Source organism: Micropterus dolomieu, linkage group LG13 (genome assembly GCF_021292245.1).
Source record: "Micropterus dolomieu isolate WLL.071019.BEF.003 ecotype Adirondacks linkage group LG13, ASM2129224v1, whole genome shotgun sequence".
In the NCBI taxonomy this organism is placed as follows: domain Eukaryota; kingdom Metazoa; phylum Chordata; class Actinopteri; order Centrarchiformes; family Centrarchidae; genus Micropterus; species Micropterus dolomieu.
This window is the reverse complement of record NC_060162.1, coordinates 13095999-13111368: the sequence shown is the minus strand read 5'-3', so window position 1 is coordinate 13111368 and position 15370 is coordinate 13095999. Positions and strand designations below refer to the sequence as shown.

General features: G+C 42.1%; 1 protein-coding gene across 7 annotated transcripts in view; it reads left to right on the top strand.

Annotated features, from left to right (window-relative positions):
- Positions 1-10196, top strand: part of rgs3a (regulator of G protein signaling 3a) — a 152615-nt gene extending 142419 nt beyond the window's left edge. For 6 of the 7 annotated variants that reach the window (XM_046066035.1, XM_046066038.1, XM_046066039.1 and 3 more), the window contains 4 exons: positions 7201-7302; positions 8483-8544; positions 9550-9716; positions 9856-10196. In XM_046066035.1, the coding sequence (XP_045921991.1) occupies positions 7201-7302; positions 8483-8544; positions 9550-9716; positions 9856-10056 (532 nt within the window). In that variant the 3' untranslated portion in view covers positions 10057-10196. Of the gene's footprint in view, positions 1-2947; positions 3094-7200; positions 7303-8482; positions 8545-9549; positions 9717-9855 lie in introns of those variants that run through there. The other variant, XM_046066043.1, reaches the window with a different exon arrangement.
- The last annotated feature ends 5174 nt before the right edge of the window (positions 10197-15370 follow it).

Sequence of the window (15370 nt, the reverse complement as noted above, 5' to 3'; positions counted from 1 at the left end):
CAGCGTAGTTGTGACTGATAAAGGCTGCATGGGAAAAAAACATCTTTGTCTTTTGTAGACAAAGTTACTTCCCGTCGTTGAGTGCAAAACTTTTCTGTCATCATTAGTCAATATAACAAGGTTCACTCACAAAGCTTTCCCAGCGTGGCGGAAACTCTTCATGTTTACACACTTTCTGTCTTGTGTATTTGCAGCTCTTGTTTCCATTAAACTGTCAATGTCATGTGCCTGTTATTGCTTATGAATATTTTTTCATCGCCCAGTATTTGAACCATTTTCAGCCATTTGTCATTATGCCACACTGTAAAACCAATACCGCAGGCAAAATCTACTCCACCATACTAAGTCACACCAATAAATATACCCTTAATAGCCCACAATACAATATTTTTCTGTGTAATTCAGAGAAATAAAAATGCAATATGTTGCTTTTATAGATAGAAATGGTACATGTACATCAGTGGCCAACATTATCTCACATGACCAAATAATGCAATTTATATCTTAAAAAAAGACCACTGACCTTTGCCCATGGGAATTGTGGAGCGAGGGATCAAGTAGTAATAGCATATTTGATTTCCTCTCCTCTGAATGTCCTTCCTGTTGTGTGCATTGTGTTCTGTGTGTTTTTAACCTTTGCGGTGACTAGATTTGATACTCTTACCTATGTTGATGTAGACTCCAGTTCAGCTTGAAAAAGTGCAACTTGGAATGTTGAGGTTCATCTCGTTCTTTTGTTTTGTTGGTCTCAGTCTTGCAATTAGTGATAATATCACTATAAACACTCTTCTCATTGTTGTAATTACCCTAATCATCGTCAGTGAGAGGAAGATTGAATGAAACAGATCTCAATACACAATGTCAATATCCATAGAAGAAGAAAATAGATTTTTCACTTAGAGGTGAAATGGTACTTACATGTAAGAGCCCATTACTGTCCTCTTTGAAACTTCCTCTCACCAATCTTACAAAGCACTTGGCCATTCGTGCATCATTTACAACAACAAAGACTTTCTGGTCATCAACTTCTTAAGCATTCTCTCTCCTGCTCTAATTATTTTCCACTGTACTCTTCCTACCTTTGTGTTTCTTACATCCTACACTTCTCCTTCTCTCCTTTTTGCTGTTTTTGTAATTGTCCACGTTGTCTCTGCCATCCCCCTCTCCATTATCACCTTTTGTTTTTACTCAGTCCAGGTGTTCTGCTTCCCCGAGTAATACATCCCAGTAGAGCTATACTGCTGTTTTTCCCCCCATCTGGTGGTTTCCAACAAGAAGCAATGAAGCCATAAACACATCAATTAGTGCACCAGAGTAATATATGCAGAAATGTACCCAGAAGTACAGTTTTTCGTTTCTTTGGATATATTTTTCTACCACAACAAACATATACATACCGATAAGATTGAGAGATGACAACTGGTACCCAACCTCGATTCATAAAGGCAGGAAATACAGACAGTTGAAGAGGTCAGAGAAAAGCGAAGCAAAACACGGAGTGAAGTGTTTACTTGTGTTGTGTTTAATATAAACAACACAAATTACCATCTCGTGTTTGTGTTTCTGTGTTTGATGTATGTACAGTTGTACTTTACATACAGTATATACTGAAGACATTTTCTGGTCAGTATTAATGGATGGAGAGTGGTGTTTTTCACAGCACAATACTGATTCCCTGCATTCTTCTTGAGTGTCAAAACACGGCACCTACATTAGCCACAATGCAACTCGGCTGCTGACAGTTCGGTCATACTTTCGGATGTGTTATGTTACTTTGCATTTGTGGTGTCTGAATAATCAGGAAAATTCATGTGAATGCCCCCTGAAGTCGGAACAACAACTCAGAAAGTCTGAGAAAAGTTTGGTACACGAGTTGCCGGGTTGTTGACGTCATGCAAGTAGAAACGTGGTTGGTGGTTAGAAACATTTGATTAGTGTTGCAAAATCACATATGGCATATACAGTTTTTGCTAACATGTCATTTGTGATATAGTGTTAGGTTAGGTTAATTTGGAAAGTTATTTATTAGCAGTATTTGCAGTACAAGCAATATTTTAGTGGTTTCAGGTAATTAACAGTAGTTACAGTTGCAGTAACAACTCTGGGACAAAAATCTCTTTATAATTTAAAGCTTTAAACTGTTTCAGCATACTTGGATGACAATGACAATACAACACATCTTTGTAATACCGTCCATGTTGTTTGCCACATTCTGACTTAAAAGCACATGAACACACTGAAGTGGGAAGAACGACTTCACAACTCGGGACGTGGTACCATCCGAGGAGCAAGTGAATGCATGGTTAGTAGTGGCTAATGTAGCCTCAAACCGCAAGCATCAAGCTGAGGTGAGTTAGTAGTTTCTAGCCTGACATTAGCTGACGTTTAAAATTTTCAGACTTTGCCCACCTCTTTCCTGAGACGCAAAGGCTTTATACTACTTTTCCCACATAAACAGTAGTACTCCCCAAGACCTCCAAACAGACTTTTATGTGTAAAGTCAGTGGAGTTTCCCCTAAATTATATTCCCCAAAGTAAATGTCTTTCACTCACTTTATTATGTAAAGTCACGGTGGTCTCACTTTGAGTTCCTGATGGAGGGCATTAGATTCTATCCGAGCAAAACTACTGAAGAGACAATATGATATTTTAATGTGTGTTATTTCTTTCTTGTAGCCTGGTAGCAGATGTAACACAGAGCTCTACCACTGTTTGTCATGTGGGACATGTGAACAGATCATTACAGTAGCTAAGTTGCTAAAAAGACAAATGTCATCTCAGCGTCCCAACCCATAAAACTAAAGACCTGTACAGGCCCCAGTGGAAGGAATCTGTCCTCTCTAAACCCTGCGTGGTGATTGGGTGAGCCCAGAGTCCGCCTTCTCCAGACCCCCTGGACTATATAAAGCTCCACCAGAGCCTCTCAGGGCTTAGAGGAATGTGATCAAACAAACCTCTGGACCCTGAGCACCAGCACTCGTATGAAACACGCTTACATGCAGTCAAATTTGCTTACATACCAAGTGAACCTGCGATCAGGCTGGCACCCATGTTTCACACTATGGTTGATTTCTCAGAGAAGTACCTTGAAAGGTAAGCGCAAGGCAGTGTTCATCTGCACTTTGATTTTCGATATCAAGAATTACTAACATCAGAAGGAAGGGTGTAGAAGGTGTGGGGTGGGGGCTGCTTTGCCTCCCACAGGAATGGATGCTGTCAAGCTGGTAGGAAGCTATCTGACCTCTACATGGATCTCATTTGACAGTCGCAGTGAGGGAAAGAATCCCCCCTGAGGCTGGAGCGCTCAAACTATTTTGGAGGAAGCAGTTTTAAGTTCTAACTTGAGGCTGCCCCTTTTTCTTATAATACACAGCCTGGATTTCAGGAATAGGATTGGCTCATGTGGTCTTTGTGGCTAGGAAGGTGAGTTTGCTCAGAAATAGAGCTCCTTTTTTGGACTTGATTGAGGCAGACTGTGAATGAGATGTTATATTTATGGACAAAATTTAGGACACTTCCCTTTTTCATTGTTCTTCTAGGAATATTACAGAGAGACTTTCTTGGTTATGTGGCACTGTAAAGGTTTGGCTTTCTCTCTCTCTTTCTGTTACTGTATGTGTTTTTGGTTTTGGATGCATCACATCTATGGACTGATTTGTCTGTGAAGAAAACACAGGGCAAATGTGCCCCCATATGTTTTCAGACAGAGCCCTAATAGTCTGAATGTTATTTTAAGTGCCCTTAACCTGACCCATTATACTCATACAAACAGACACACATGCTTGCACAGTGTTATTTTTGTATCCTGACCTGTACATCACAGGCACACCTCTTTCTGTAAATACAGAGTGGCAGAGTGAATGAAAACAAGCTTGAACGTTGCTCACCTGGTGCTGCTGTTCTCACCATCTGTATTGCAGTTCCTCCTCTCCTCTGCTCTCACTGCCGTACCCTTGATCTCACAGGCCAGGCTTTACAAATGGTGCGTTGTGATCTGCAGTGTGTCTGTCTGCAGCTCTCCCCCATGTGCTCCCAGAGCCTTTCCCTGGGAGTGCGGCCTACTTTTCAGAATACCAGGAATAGCCAGCGGGGTGCTATTAGTGCATCTAATGTGAGCCAAGCAAAGAGGGAATAAAGAGTACAGAAACCTGCACATAATTGCGGAGTGAAAGACCTCTTGCTCTTTCGCTCAAGCACATGAAGTGCTATCTCTTGTGCAGACACAAGCAGACATGTGCTGCAAACATGGACATGCTGCATGTAGTGTGCTCGGGGAGGGGCAGTGAAGCAGACATTTCTGGGTGGCAGCGTGTTAGATCAAAGATCATCCTAATTTGATAATCCTCTACACAGCATGTATCAGTCTTTTTGTAGATTGAGTTAGGTGTAGGGGTTATGGGCTATGTAATAAATCTAATGGAGTCCGATACAGTACATTGCTAATTGTATTAGCTCTGGGGAGCTATTAGCAAGTATCAACTTTAAATACAGAGGTACTTGAAGTGAGAGAGGTCACAATGGTAGTCAACGGGGGTCTCTGTTGACTCCCATTGTGTCCCACAGGCAGTTTAATTTATGGCAGCTGCCATGCAGGAAGAAACTCTTTATCTGAAGCTGAAGCTCAAGAAACCTCACACCTCCTGCAGTATGACAAACTACCAAACATGCAGACTTAACAGAAAAAAGTGTTACCACGATCAGTACTGCCAGTGTGTAGTGGTTTATAAAGGAGACAACTACATAACATAGATTTATCACTTCAAGAATATTGTCTGTACTGTGTGTATAAGTGGAAATACAAATCATGGGATGATGAAAGCTCAAGTTGTTTCTAGTGTCGACACCGCACAACTGCTTGGAGTGAAATAATGCCATGCAAGCAATCTGTGCTGCTGGAGGGCGGAAAATGTCACCTGTTTGTGTTTGCAGTATCCATTCACACCCACTTGGTGGCAGGATAGAAACATACATTTCCCTCAAAGTGACTGTTGTTATGACATCATTGTCACATCATTTCCATACAGGCTCGTCTTGTATAAAAGCAGACATAAATAATAAAGCGTCTTTTGTCAGGCCAACAAAATATTTTCCAGCCCTTATAAAACACAAGTTTCTCCTCTTCCTCACATGTACTGGCAAGACAGAGGCTCTGTTTTTTAGGGAACACATGCACAGCTCAAGACCTAATTGCCTTGAGTCCAACCTAAAAATAGAACAATCTAATGAATCCTGCTCTGATGTTATGAGTTTATTTAACAGCAAGAGAGTTTTTATTTGGGCAATAATGTCCTTCAGGCTGTGAGCTGTTCACAGGGATACTGGGTTACAGCGCCTTGTTGTTTCCAAGACAGAGAGGCCTGAATTGTGCTCAGAAGTTCAGTATCTGGTTAATGCCTGCTTCATACAGGGCACATTATGGGATAATGGATGACTCATCTCTCCATCAGTGATGCTGTGTAGATGTATAGGTATTCCTTACAATTAAATTCCTCTGGTTTAAAAGTGTATTTTATGGTTCCTCTAAGAGTTTTTCAGTCTCTCTCTTGTCCTTTATCTATTTTTCTCCTTATTATCTATTTTATCTTATAATATGCCTCTATTTTGTGGTTCTCTGGGTCAACTAAAGTAACCTCCATCAGCTGAACACCCCCCTCAACCCAACAAAAACACACCCAAATCAATACACCCACAAAGTCACAATCATGCTTCCAACAACTCGTGTAGTCATGTTATATCAATGTGTATGAGCATGTTTCTGCCTTTCCTGTCCTGCAGCAGTTGGAAAAACTGACATTAGACAGCTGACTGTGTTCTCTGTTCAGTTTCAGCAGCCGCGCTGTGTGGCCACAGCACATTTACACGCGTATAAACGGTCGCTCTCCCACTTCCCCTCACTCACACACATGCACACCTTGGCGCAGACGGGGAGTTTTCCAACACCTGTGACTTGCATGAAAGCACCAGTGAAGTGGGCATGAGTTGGCACAGGTGGGAGTGGGCGTGGGTGGGTGTTCGTTCGTTCATCCGCTTGTACAGTATTTGCGCTAATCTGCAGTTGTGCGTTCTCCCCCCTGTGTGCATGTTTGAATGATAAGTGTCTATAACTGGAAGTCCTGTTTCTTAATTTGGGGTGTACATGCTCTCCTGGGGGCTGTTGGTTGGCAATGGGACAGCTTGCAGTGATTAGGGCCGGCGAGCACACACTGCCGTGCTGCATTATTAGCAGGCCAGCCAATCCACAGTGGAAATCAAAAGCAGGGACTCAGGAAATGGGTGTTGAGTGAGGTCACATCCCAACGAGGCAGCACGTGCTCCAGGTCGGGAAAAGTCAGGACACGCACCAAGGGATTATGGGAATGCGCAGATTTCTGGAGGAACCCAAGGGGGACTGAGGGTTGGTGTATCGCCTTTTGTGAGATTTAAGGTGGCGCATGTGCAGTGGTGTGTGTGTGTGTGTGTGTGTGTGTGTGTGTGTGTGTGTGTGTGATCGTTGGAGGAAAGTGAAACATCTGAGGTGGGTGGTCAGGAGGATTTTGGATGCTACTGCTGGTGGTAATGCAGCAGAGGGGTGAGGAGGTCACTGTGCCCTGTTGCCTCGGCCCTGGGTCAGCTCCCTCTTAGCAACCCCTCTAGGCGCATGGAGAATGGCATGATGAAACAGAGGAGTGAGGATTGAGTCTCTCTCCTCCTTCTCTGCCACATTCGCTCAGTCCCTGCCGAGGAACCTGTCAGGGACACATCTACAGGAAAGACTGTGAGATATTAGATTGACAGGAGAGACGCGAAGCAAGGAAAAGGGAGCTTGACATCCGCCTTTTGGAAAAATTCGGCGCCACCATACCTACACACCTGGCTGAAGACTAAAATGTACACAACAATGAAATTTATTTTCCCCTTTTCTGGCGTTTGTGGGTTTGATTTCATGTGGATTGGATTTACAGTGCTGAAGATCTTAATTGGTGATTCCCATGGATTGTTTTAATTGTGGACTTTGGACTTGGACTGAACACACTTTCTTCCCCTGTCTCTTTTTCTCTACCTCCTCTATCATTCCTTTCATCCTCATTCCATATTTCTCCTGGTCCTGGCTCTACTTTCCCCGCTTCTCCGCGTCCTTCTGTATTCATAAATCTTCCTTTCACTCTTCCCTCTCTTGCCAACTCTCTCCTTCATTCTCTCCTCTATCTTTCTTTCACTCAGGGCCAAAGACATGAAGAATCGGCTGGCTTTCCTGCGGAGGAGGAATGAATCCCCAGGAAGCAACCCAGCCAGCAAGTTAGACAAAGCTATGAAGTCAGTCAAGTAAGTGGCCACTTCCTGACAGTATGTGCATGTGGGTGTGGGTGAGACTTTTTTCCGGGTCTCACCACAACTGGTGATGACTTGGCCTTGGAAGGCAAGACACGTGGGCAGCAGTGGCTATTGTAATGTGTGGCATCATTAAAATGAATGAGAGAATGTTTGGGTAACAGTGGCCCATCTGAATGAGATGCAGTGAATTGTTTGGATGCAGTTTTTTTTAATTATCTAGAAAATATGTTTACCAAATTAAATATATTCATGTCAACAATGAAATCTCAGAGATCGATTTGATGTTTAAGGCTGATAAAAGACTTGTGTTTCAATGCTGTGGTGCTTTTTTGATTGACTTCACAGGAAGCTAATAGGTGTGCGTGATGGGCAACCATTCTTTATATACTTTCCATATATTCAACACTTGGTCCCAAACAACTACAATAAATGTCCTCTGTGGAATTAGAAATCAACATTATAGGGTATTGTATTAAAATTTCCCTTATAACAGTATGAGAATGTCATATATGTAATATTTTAACAGCCAACCAGCTGCTTCAACTTTTAAATGTAATATTTAATATATATTTATAAACACAATTGTAAGAGCAAGTGTTTTGTTGATTTGATTGAACAGATATTAGAATATCTGCTAAAACTCAAATCCATTGTCAAAAGGCACACAAATAAGTCCACTTTGACTAAAATGCACCTGAAATTACTACTTTTTTCTTACTGTGTCAAATATGGCCTCGGATGTTGATTACAGTGAGTGTAAGATGAGCACTGTGAAGAGGCATGCTTTATAGCAGGGTACAGAAAGGATGAGAGGCAGCAGGGGGCAGACAGACACTGGTGGGGGGAGGAGGTCTCTAAATCCCGACAACACATTCCCATTGGCCGGCTGGAGCCCCTCCCCTCCCTCCTTCCAAGTTGCATTCTGTGGCAATATAAAAGCCTACCCCACTAGGGTGAAGCAGATAGACTCTTAGTGTTGTTAAGTGTTCATGAGGCTGGACTGAAAGTGAGGCAAAGACCAGTGGACTCAGACTATTGAGTGGAGGAAAGCAGTTGACGTCCATGTTTCCACTCATCTACCAAGCATAGACAAAGTTCTGCGGATGGGTCACACCATGAGAAACCTGGCTGAGATGGGCTTGTTAAAGAATCGCTCTGCTTTTATCTGCAGGCCCACCCCGGAGGAGGCACTGAAATGGGGGGACTCGCTTGACAAGCTGCTGGCACACAAATGTAAGTTACTTTTAATTCCTTTTCCTGCTTTTCTTTCTGCTTTGTCTCTCATCTTCTCCTTCCTTTGCATACATGGGAATCTCCTGTCTTTTGTTTGGATACTTTAGTGCAATGTGGTTCTTGACAGTAGGTGAATCTATAGATACAGTGCTTGCATGAGGGGGAGGGTGGTGAGCACAGGGAATATGCATGTGCTCATATATGGATTACACACACAAACAAAAGCTGCCGCAGTGAACGGGCAGCTTGCAAGTTTCCCTAATCCCAACAGAACAGAGTCTGTGCTTTATGTAGAGAGACAGGGGGGAGAGACTAAAACAGGCAACCTGCAAGTGTGTTGCTATTTTTGTGTTCCTCAATTCATCTTCCACAGCTCAGTCCCAATTCTTTTTCAAAGCTGATACAAAGCCAGCGCTACATCTGTTCCTCATTCGGCATCGTTGGCCTCTTTATTCTCCCCCTTCTAATTTCCTCTCTTCCACCTCTTACCTCACTCCCGCTTACCAGAATGAGCTAAGAGAGGACTGCTGGTACTGCTTATCAGCGTGGGTGATTCATGGGAACGGAAAGGTGCAGACAAGAGCAGTGGGTGGACACGGCTTCCTGCTATTCTTTCTTCTGGATGCCTTCTTCTTCAAATCATTAACTGGACTGAAACTTAAAAATCTCAGAGTGCCAGAATTAGTCCTTTCCCCCTTAACGCTAAAACAGCCATCTCTTTGTTCATTCACAGTATTTCTGTAAGGTAATGCATAAATGTCATTCTGAATAATAAGAAAGGATTGTGTCAGTGGGGTGATGTCATTTAAACGGAGTTAAGGACAATGTGCTGTAGTGTTGAGAGTTTTTTTTAAAAGAAAAATCAAATTTTATTCCAACCACATGACTCAAGAGGCCGTCACAGAGCTATTTTAGGCGCTGAAACTCCAATGAGTGCTTCAGCTGTGAGGTTGCCATGGCACTCTAGTCAACTCTCCTCTTGTTTATTCTCCTCCTCTCCCTCAGATGGTCTGGCAGCTTTCAGAGCTTTCCTGCGCACGGAGTTCAGCGAGGAGAATCTGGAATTCTGGCTAGCATGTGAGGAATACAAGAAGGTCAAATCGCAGTCCAAGATGGCCTCAAAAGCCAAGAAAATCTTTGCAGAGTACATCGCCATCCAGTCCTGTAAAGAGGTGAGTGAGGGTGGCTTCTGGCCTCTTGCAAAAAAATAATATAAAAAAGAGGAAACATGCATTTTCCCTCCTTGTATTTCTTCAAAATGACAGTGTAATATTGCACTTCCCTAACTTATTTTATTATTTTCTTCTGCAGGTAAATCTGGACTCGTATACCAGAGATCACACTAAGGACAACCTGCAGAATGTGACACGCTCCTGCTTTGACCTAGCGCAGAGGCGGATATATGGGCTGATGGAGAAGGACTCATACCCCCGCTTCCTGCGCTCAGAACTCTACTCGGACTTAATCAACCAAAAAAAGCCCAGCTCCACTCCAACTTCATCTGCATCATAAGAGACCAGAAAATGATATAAGGGGAAGAGAAAGATGATGATGATGAGAGCGGGGGAAAACGGGGTAGACTTGAAAACAGTACGGGGTTGGGATGTGAGGTTCTTTGTTTGCCTTTTTTAAAAATTGATTTTGTGTCTGTCATTATGTCCACTATGATTTTTTTGGTTGTTATGATGTGAGAGGACGGCAAAGCTATGGCACTGCAAAGGAATGTAGTTTACACATTTACCAGGTGGATGGATGAATGAACGGATTGATTAACGGATGGATGGGTGTTAGTAAAAATACAGAAGCCCAAAAGCAAGGGCTTGGAGCAGGAGCTGGACGCTTGTCTGACCCCCCCCCCCCCCCCCCCCCCCCCCCCCCCCCCCCCCCCCCCCCCCCCCCCCCCCCCCCCACACACACACACACACGCACGCACACACGTTTTTAAGTTTTCATCCAGTTGTACTGGAGAAAATGAGGGGTTGCTCAGAAAACCCTGCAGACATGAAGACAGTCCGGTACTGTTTTTTCACTTTTTCCCCTTAATTTCCTTTTAAAACTCCAACTTTAAATCCCCTCCTTTCCTCCATCATTCCACCTTATTCTCTATGAAGCCACTTCAAAGCTGTTGGTACGACACAAGATCCTTTTTCTTCCTGTTTTTTTTTTTTATCAGCGTCTAAACTGTATGATGGTGGGCCGGGGGAGATGTCTGAATGAAAGCTAGCGCTATGGCTCTGTTTCACATGCATCTCTGTTAAACACCTACACCCTCTCAAAGCTTCTATAAATGGCTTTCGCCATATTCAGTTCTCCCAAGACTGTGGAAACATACTGTGAGCGTTCACAAGCGGGACAAAGATGGAGACAGCGATGGGCAAAGAACATAAATGTATAAATAACGGATGGACTGGAGCTGTGATGAAACACAGACATGTGTCACTCACTCTCACATTCAAAGCCAGTAATGGAAAAAAAGACGACTTGCTTCCTGTCTCCAAAGACTGTTTACAACAAGGAACGAAAAACTGAAGAAGAAAATGGCAGAAGTGTTCCCTGCAGCCAAACAACATTTCTTTAACATTGTAGCTCATTCTGGACTAATTGAGGAAGCATTCTCAGGACATTGCTATGACAGGTTCCAGCTTCGTTTATCTTCTCAGCTGTTTCTGTTTTTTTACACACTTACTGTTTTTATATGCTTTTGGGTTCCAACCTGCACTCCCTAGATCTACTGAGCAATACACAAGAGGTTGCTCGTGTCGTAGTCTGAGGAAAAAATTGCTTCATGTTGTACAAAAGTTTGCCTATTTATTTAGATTAACTTGCTGGATGCTTCTACAGACACCCATCACCTCCTCTAAAGCACTCAGCTGAAAGCTCTCACTTTCCTCTTAACCACCAAACAGGTCCAGTGCTGTCCTGAACTTTTAAGTGCAATATGTTTTTTATTTTATTTTATTATTATGTTTTGTTTGTTCATTTATTTGGATAATTTTGACTTTTTATGGGGAAAGATGAACGGCTTGAGCTCTGTATTAACTTTATTTGTTAAGAGAAAAAAAACCCATAGAGCTATAAGGTTGACTTACTACGCAAACTTTCAAGAAACATAAGTAGTTTAATGAATTTTAAGCAAGTGATTCTAACTGTGTTAACCCCTGGCAGCAGGCAGCTGGGGGTGTTATGGTTGTAAATATAATTCTTTAAGAAAACTATGTGATAACACATTAAAATAAACAAAAACAAAAAACCAATAGGTCTCTGCTGGTGGTGAAAGTGGGACTCAGCTGTATCTATGTAAATATGAGAGACTCAAAACTATAAGATGACATGTATTGTTAAAATAAAATAGGTGAGCAAGAGCAGGTACGATCTGCTCTTTTGCCTGGTCATGCACTGCTTGTAAGGAGTTTTCTGAAATGCATTTTATCATTTTCACTGTTTACAATTCAAAATGCATCTCCTGTGATAGCAAGTGAAAACAGTAGAGTACATTTGGTGTCATTGCTAATGATAAATAAACCAACCAACTGATGAAATAAGATGTGTTGTCTCTGAATTTTTCTTATAATGTGCACTTGCATATTGGTCACAAACACGCCAAGACTGACCGTGCATTCAAGTGGGCCATAAGCTTCCATGCACTGAAAACATGTAACAAGACGGTTGTATGAAGTTGCTTAAAGAAATAGCTCGACATTTTAGTAAAAGCACTTATTCGCTTTCTTGCAGTGAGATGAGAAGACTGATACCACTCTCATTTTGTACGCTAATTAAGAAGCTACTGCCACCAGCCACTTAGCTTAGCTTAGCATTAAGACTGGAAACAGCTAACCTGGCTTGCCTACAAACACCACTAAAAGTCACTAATTAACACATCGCTTTTATGCTTCAGTTTTTGTACATAAGTATAAAACAAAGATATAATGTGTTAATCAGTGAGGTTTAGAGATGCCAATTGGCAGATTTTACACCTTGCCAGCCAAGCTGTTTCCCCCTGCTTGCACTCTTTATGCTAAGCTAAACATGTGCTGACACTAGATTCATATTTAGTGCTGAGATGTGAGAGTGGTATCAATCTTGTGTATTTCCCAAAATGTCAAACCATTCCCTTGAGTAACTGAACCATCTTATATAAGGAAATTTGGTTTATTACTACTTGTGTCTTAACTTACATTCCTGGTTTTGTAATAATAACATTAAACTCACCAATTTAATTTTTTAGATCTCTGAACATGATGGCAACACTAAAACAAGTCACATGAATAACTGGGTTTTAAACAAACATCACAGAGAGTTTCCATGTTCAACTTTGCCCTTTAGTGCTGTTCTCCGTGCACAATTTTCCTGTCAAATATTACACATTTTGGGCGAGCTTAATTTTGGTTTCACACCCAAATAAACTGGTTTAGATTATACGGCTAAAAGGATTGTCTGAATGCGTTTCTTGCCCTGTCTCGTAGCGATGGCATTTTTTTGCCAGATCCCACTGAGTACAATGTTATTATCATAACCAATGGAAATTATAGTCAAAACTATGAAAGCAAGGTCTAAATTGTTTCATATTCAAGTTTTCATACTCTTTGTCAACAATCTGAAATTGTTGGTGATGGAGTAGGGTAGTATTGAGATGATGACCCAGAACATCAAAAACTATTCCCGATCCCAGCCGTCTTGTTCTGAAAAGGAGAGCAGGGTGTGACACAGGGTCGAGTGTTGGGCAGGTTGTTGGGTTGAGATGAGAGCAAATGGCCCCTTTTCCACCGCATGGTACCAGCTCAACTCGCCTCGACTCTACTCGACTTTTTTGGTTTTCTATCAGGGAAAGGTTGTGCCTGTATCTGTTACCAGGCACTTTATATCGTATTACCTCCGTCGAGGTTCCAAGCGAGCTGAGGCGATAGAAAAATGTGATGTGAAAACACGGCTAATAGGAATGATGATGCAGTGAAACGTGACGATGATCAATGAGGATGATGGTCCTCACTGATCATCATCATTCCTATCGCAATGATGATGCAGCAGGAAATTTTATATTTTACAATTTTCATATGTTATTTCATCACTAAATCCACTTCTGAGAAGTTTTGAGGCAATCAACTGTGTAGATTTCGAATATTGACAGTTTTACAAACAATGATGGCGGATCAAAAATGTGCTTAAACGTTTTTTGGAATGGCGGAGCTCCCCACGTGGAGGTTGGCTGCCCGCCCACAGAGCCCTCTGGTCCTACAGTCACACAGACCGCTGCAGAGGAAAACACAGCTGTAAGGTTTTCATACTGCTTATCTGTCTTTACATTCTGAGTAATGTTGAAATGTTTTAACTTAAATCAAGAGTGTGTGGGTTGCGTGTGTCGCGTTGAACATTACTTCGCGGCAGTTGTGTGTGGCATTGCTATGATGACCAGCTACATTGAGGGGTACTATCTCTGGGTACTATCTGCAATGGAAAACGGAGGACGGCGGACCAAAACCGAGTCGAGTAAAATCGAGTCGAGGTGAGTTGAGCTGGGGGCAGTTTGTGTTTGTCTGTGTGTTTGGGGGTGATCAGTCTGAAGTAGTGTTAATAACAGCTTCAGTAACAGCTTCTAATCTTCTTAACCTGCTGCCATCTGTTTTGACGGCCTTTTTTCCTCTAAAAGAATCAGCCTTTCTAATGCCTCCCTCGGGCTGTTTCCTCAACGTCTCAGTCCCTGTTGACTGTCTTTTTGTCTTCAGAACCCATGCTAGAATTTTTTTGTGCTCATCTTTTATGCCATGCAATCATGCATGTGCAGAGGCGGGTGCCATGGTTGCTTGAGCACCTACCCTTTTGCCCTTTGATGCCCAAAGTGCCCTTTTATCAATGCAAAATTTCCTTAATTTATTTATTTTTAAATTTGTAAAGGCCCCTTTGTGAAGGCCTGCCCAATCAAAGTATTAGTAAAATGAATGATTAATAATTTCGCGTTAAATAAAATGACCCACACGATGACCTTTCCCTGATGACCTCATCCGTGACGAGCCCCCCCATTCAGACACTGTTAGTGATTCAGCAGCACTACCTACAGTACCTATGATTCCGCCGGTCAGAGGGGTTTGCCACAGTGTGCTTGTTGTGGGTTGTTGGGTGTATTTTACAAGAAAGATGCAAAGAGAGCATGCACAGTTGTGGTGTACATTACTGTGTGACGCCTGTAGAAGTAACGTTAGCTGCCGGCTAACATTACTTCTATACATAGATAATCAAAAGTGCTCTGTTCACTTCCTTCTTGCTGTTTGAGAAAAGTTTCTTTATGTAAATTGACTAAAAACCTTTCACTTAAACTAGGATTATTACAGTAACTTAATAAAAACGTAGTGTACCTTAAAACAATTATAACAACATTGGTAAAACCGGCTGATACTGATACTTATTCCTCCGACTTATAGCCTACTTATCAGCCCTTTTTTTAAATCATTTAATTCAGAACAGTATTGGAATAGATTTAGCCTACATTTGAACTGTGTTTACAACAGCAAACCTACTATCTAAAACTAAATAACTGTAAAGCAGCAACTGTTCCCTGCAAGTTGTCAGCCCATAGTGTTTTAAAGCTAGAGCTGGGTATTCCCCATGTTTCTTTTTCAAGATTGCGTCACAGCATTTGCTGATATGTCGATACAGAAGCATCTATATACGCGTATCAGCAAGGGATGCACCACAATATATTTCTGTAACGATATTTGGAGAACAGCCTCATTTTAAATCCTTGTTCCATGTGCCCCTTTTATACTTTGAATACCTGCCCTTCCAAAGCTCTCTGCATGGCCCTGCATACAATGGAGGTCCCGCTCTTGAATTC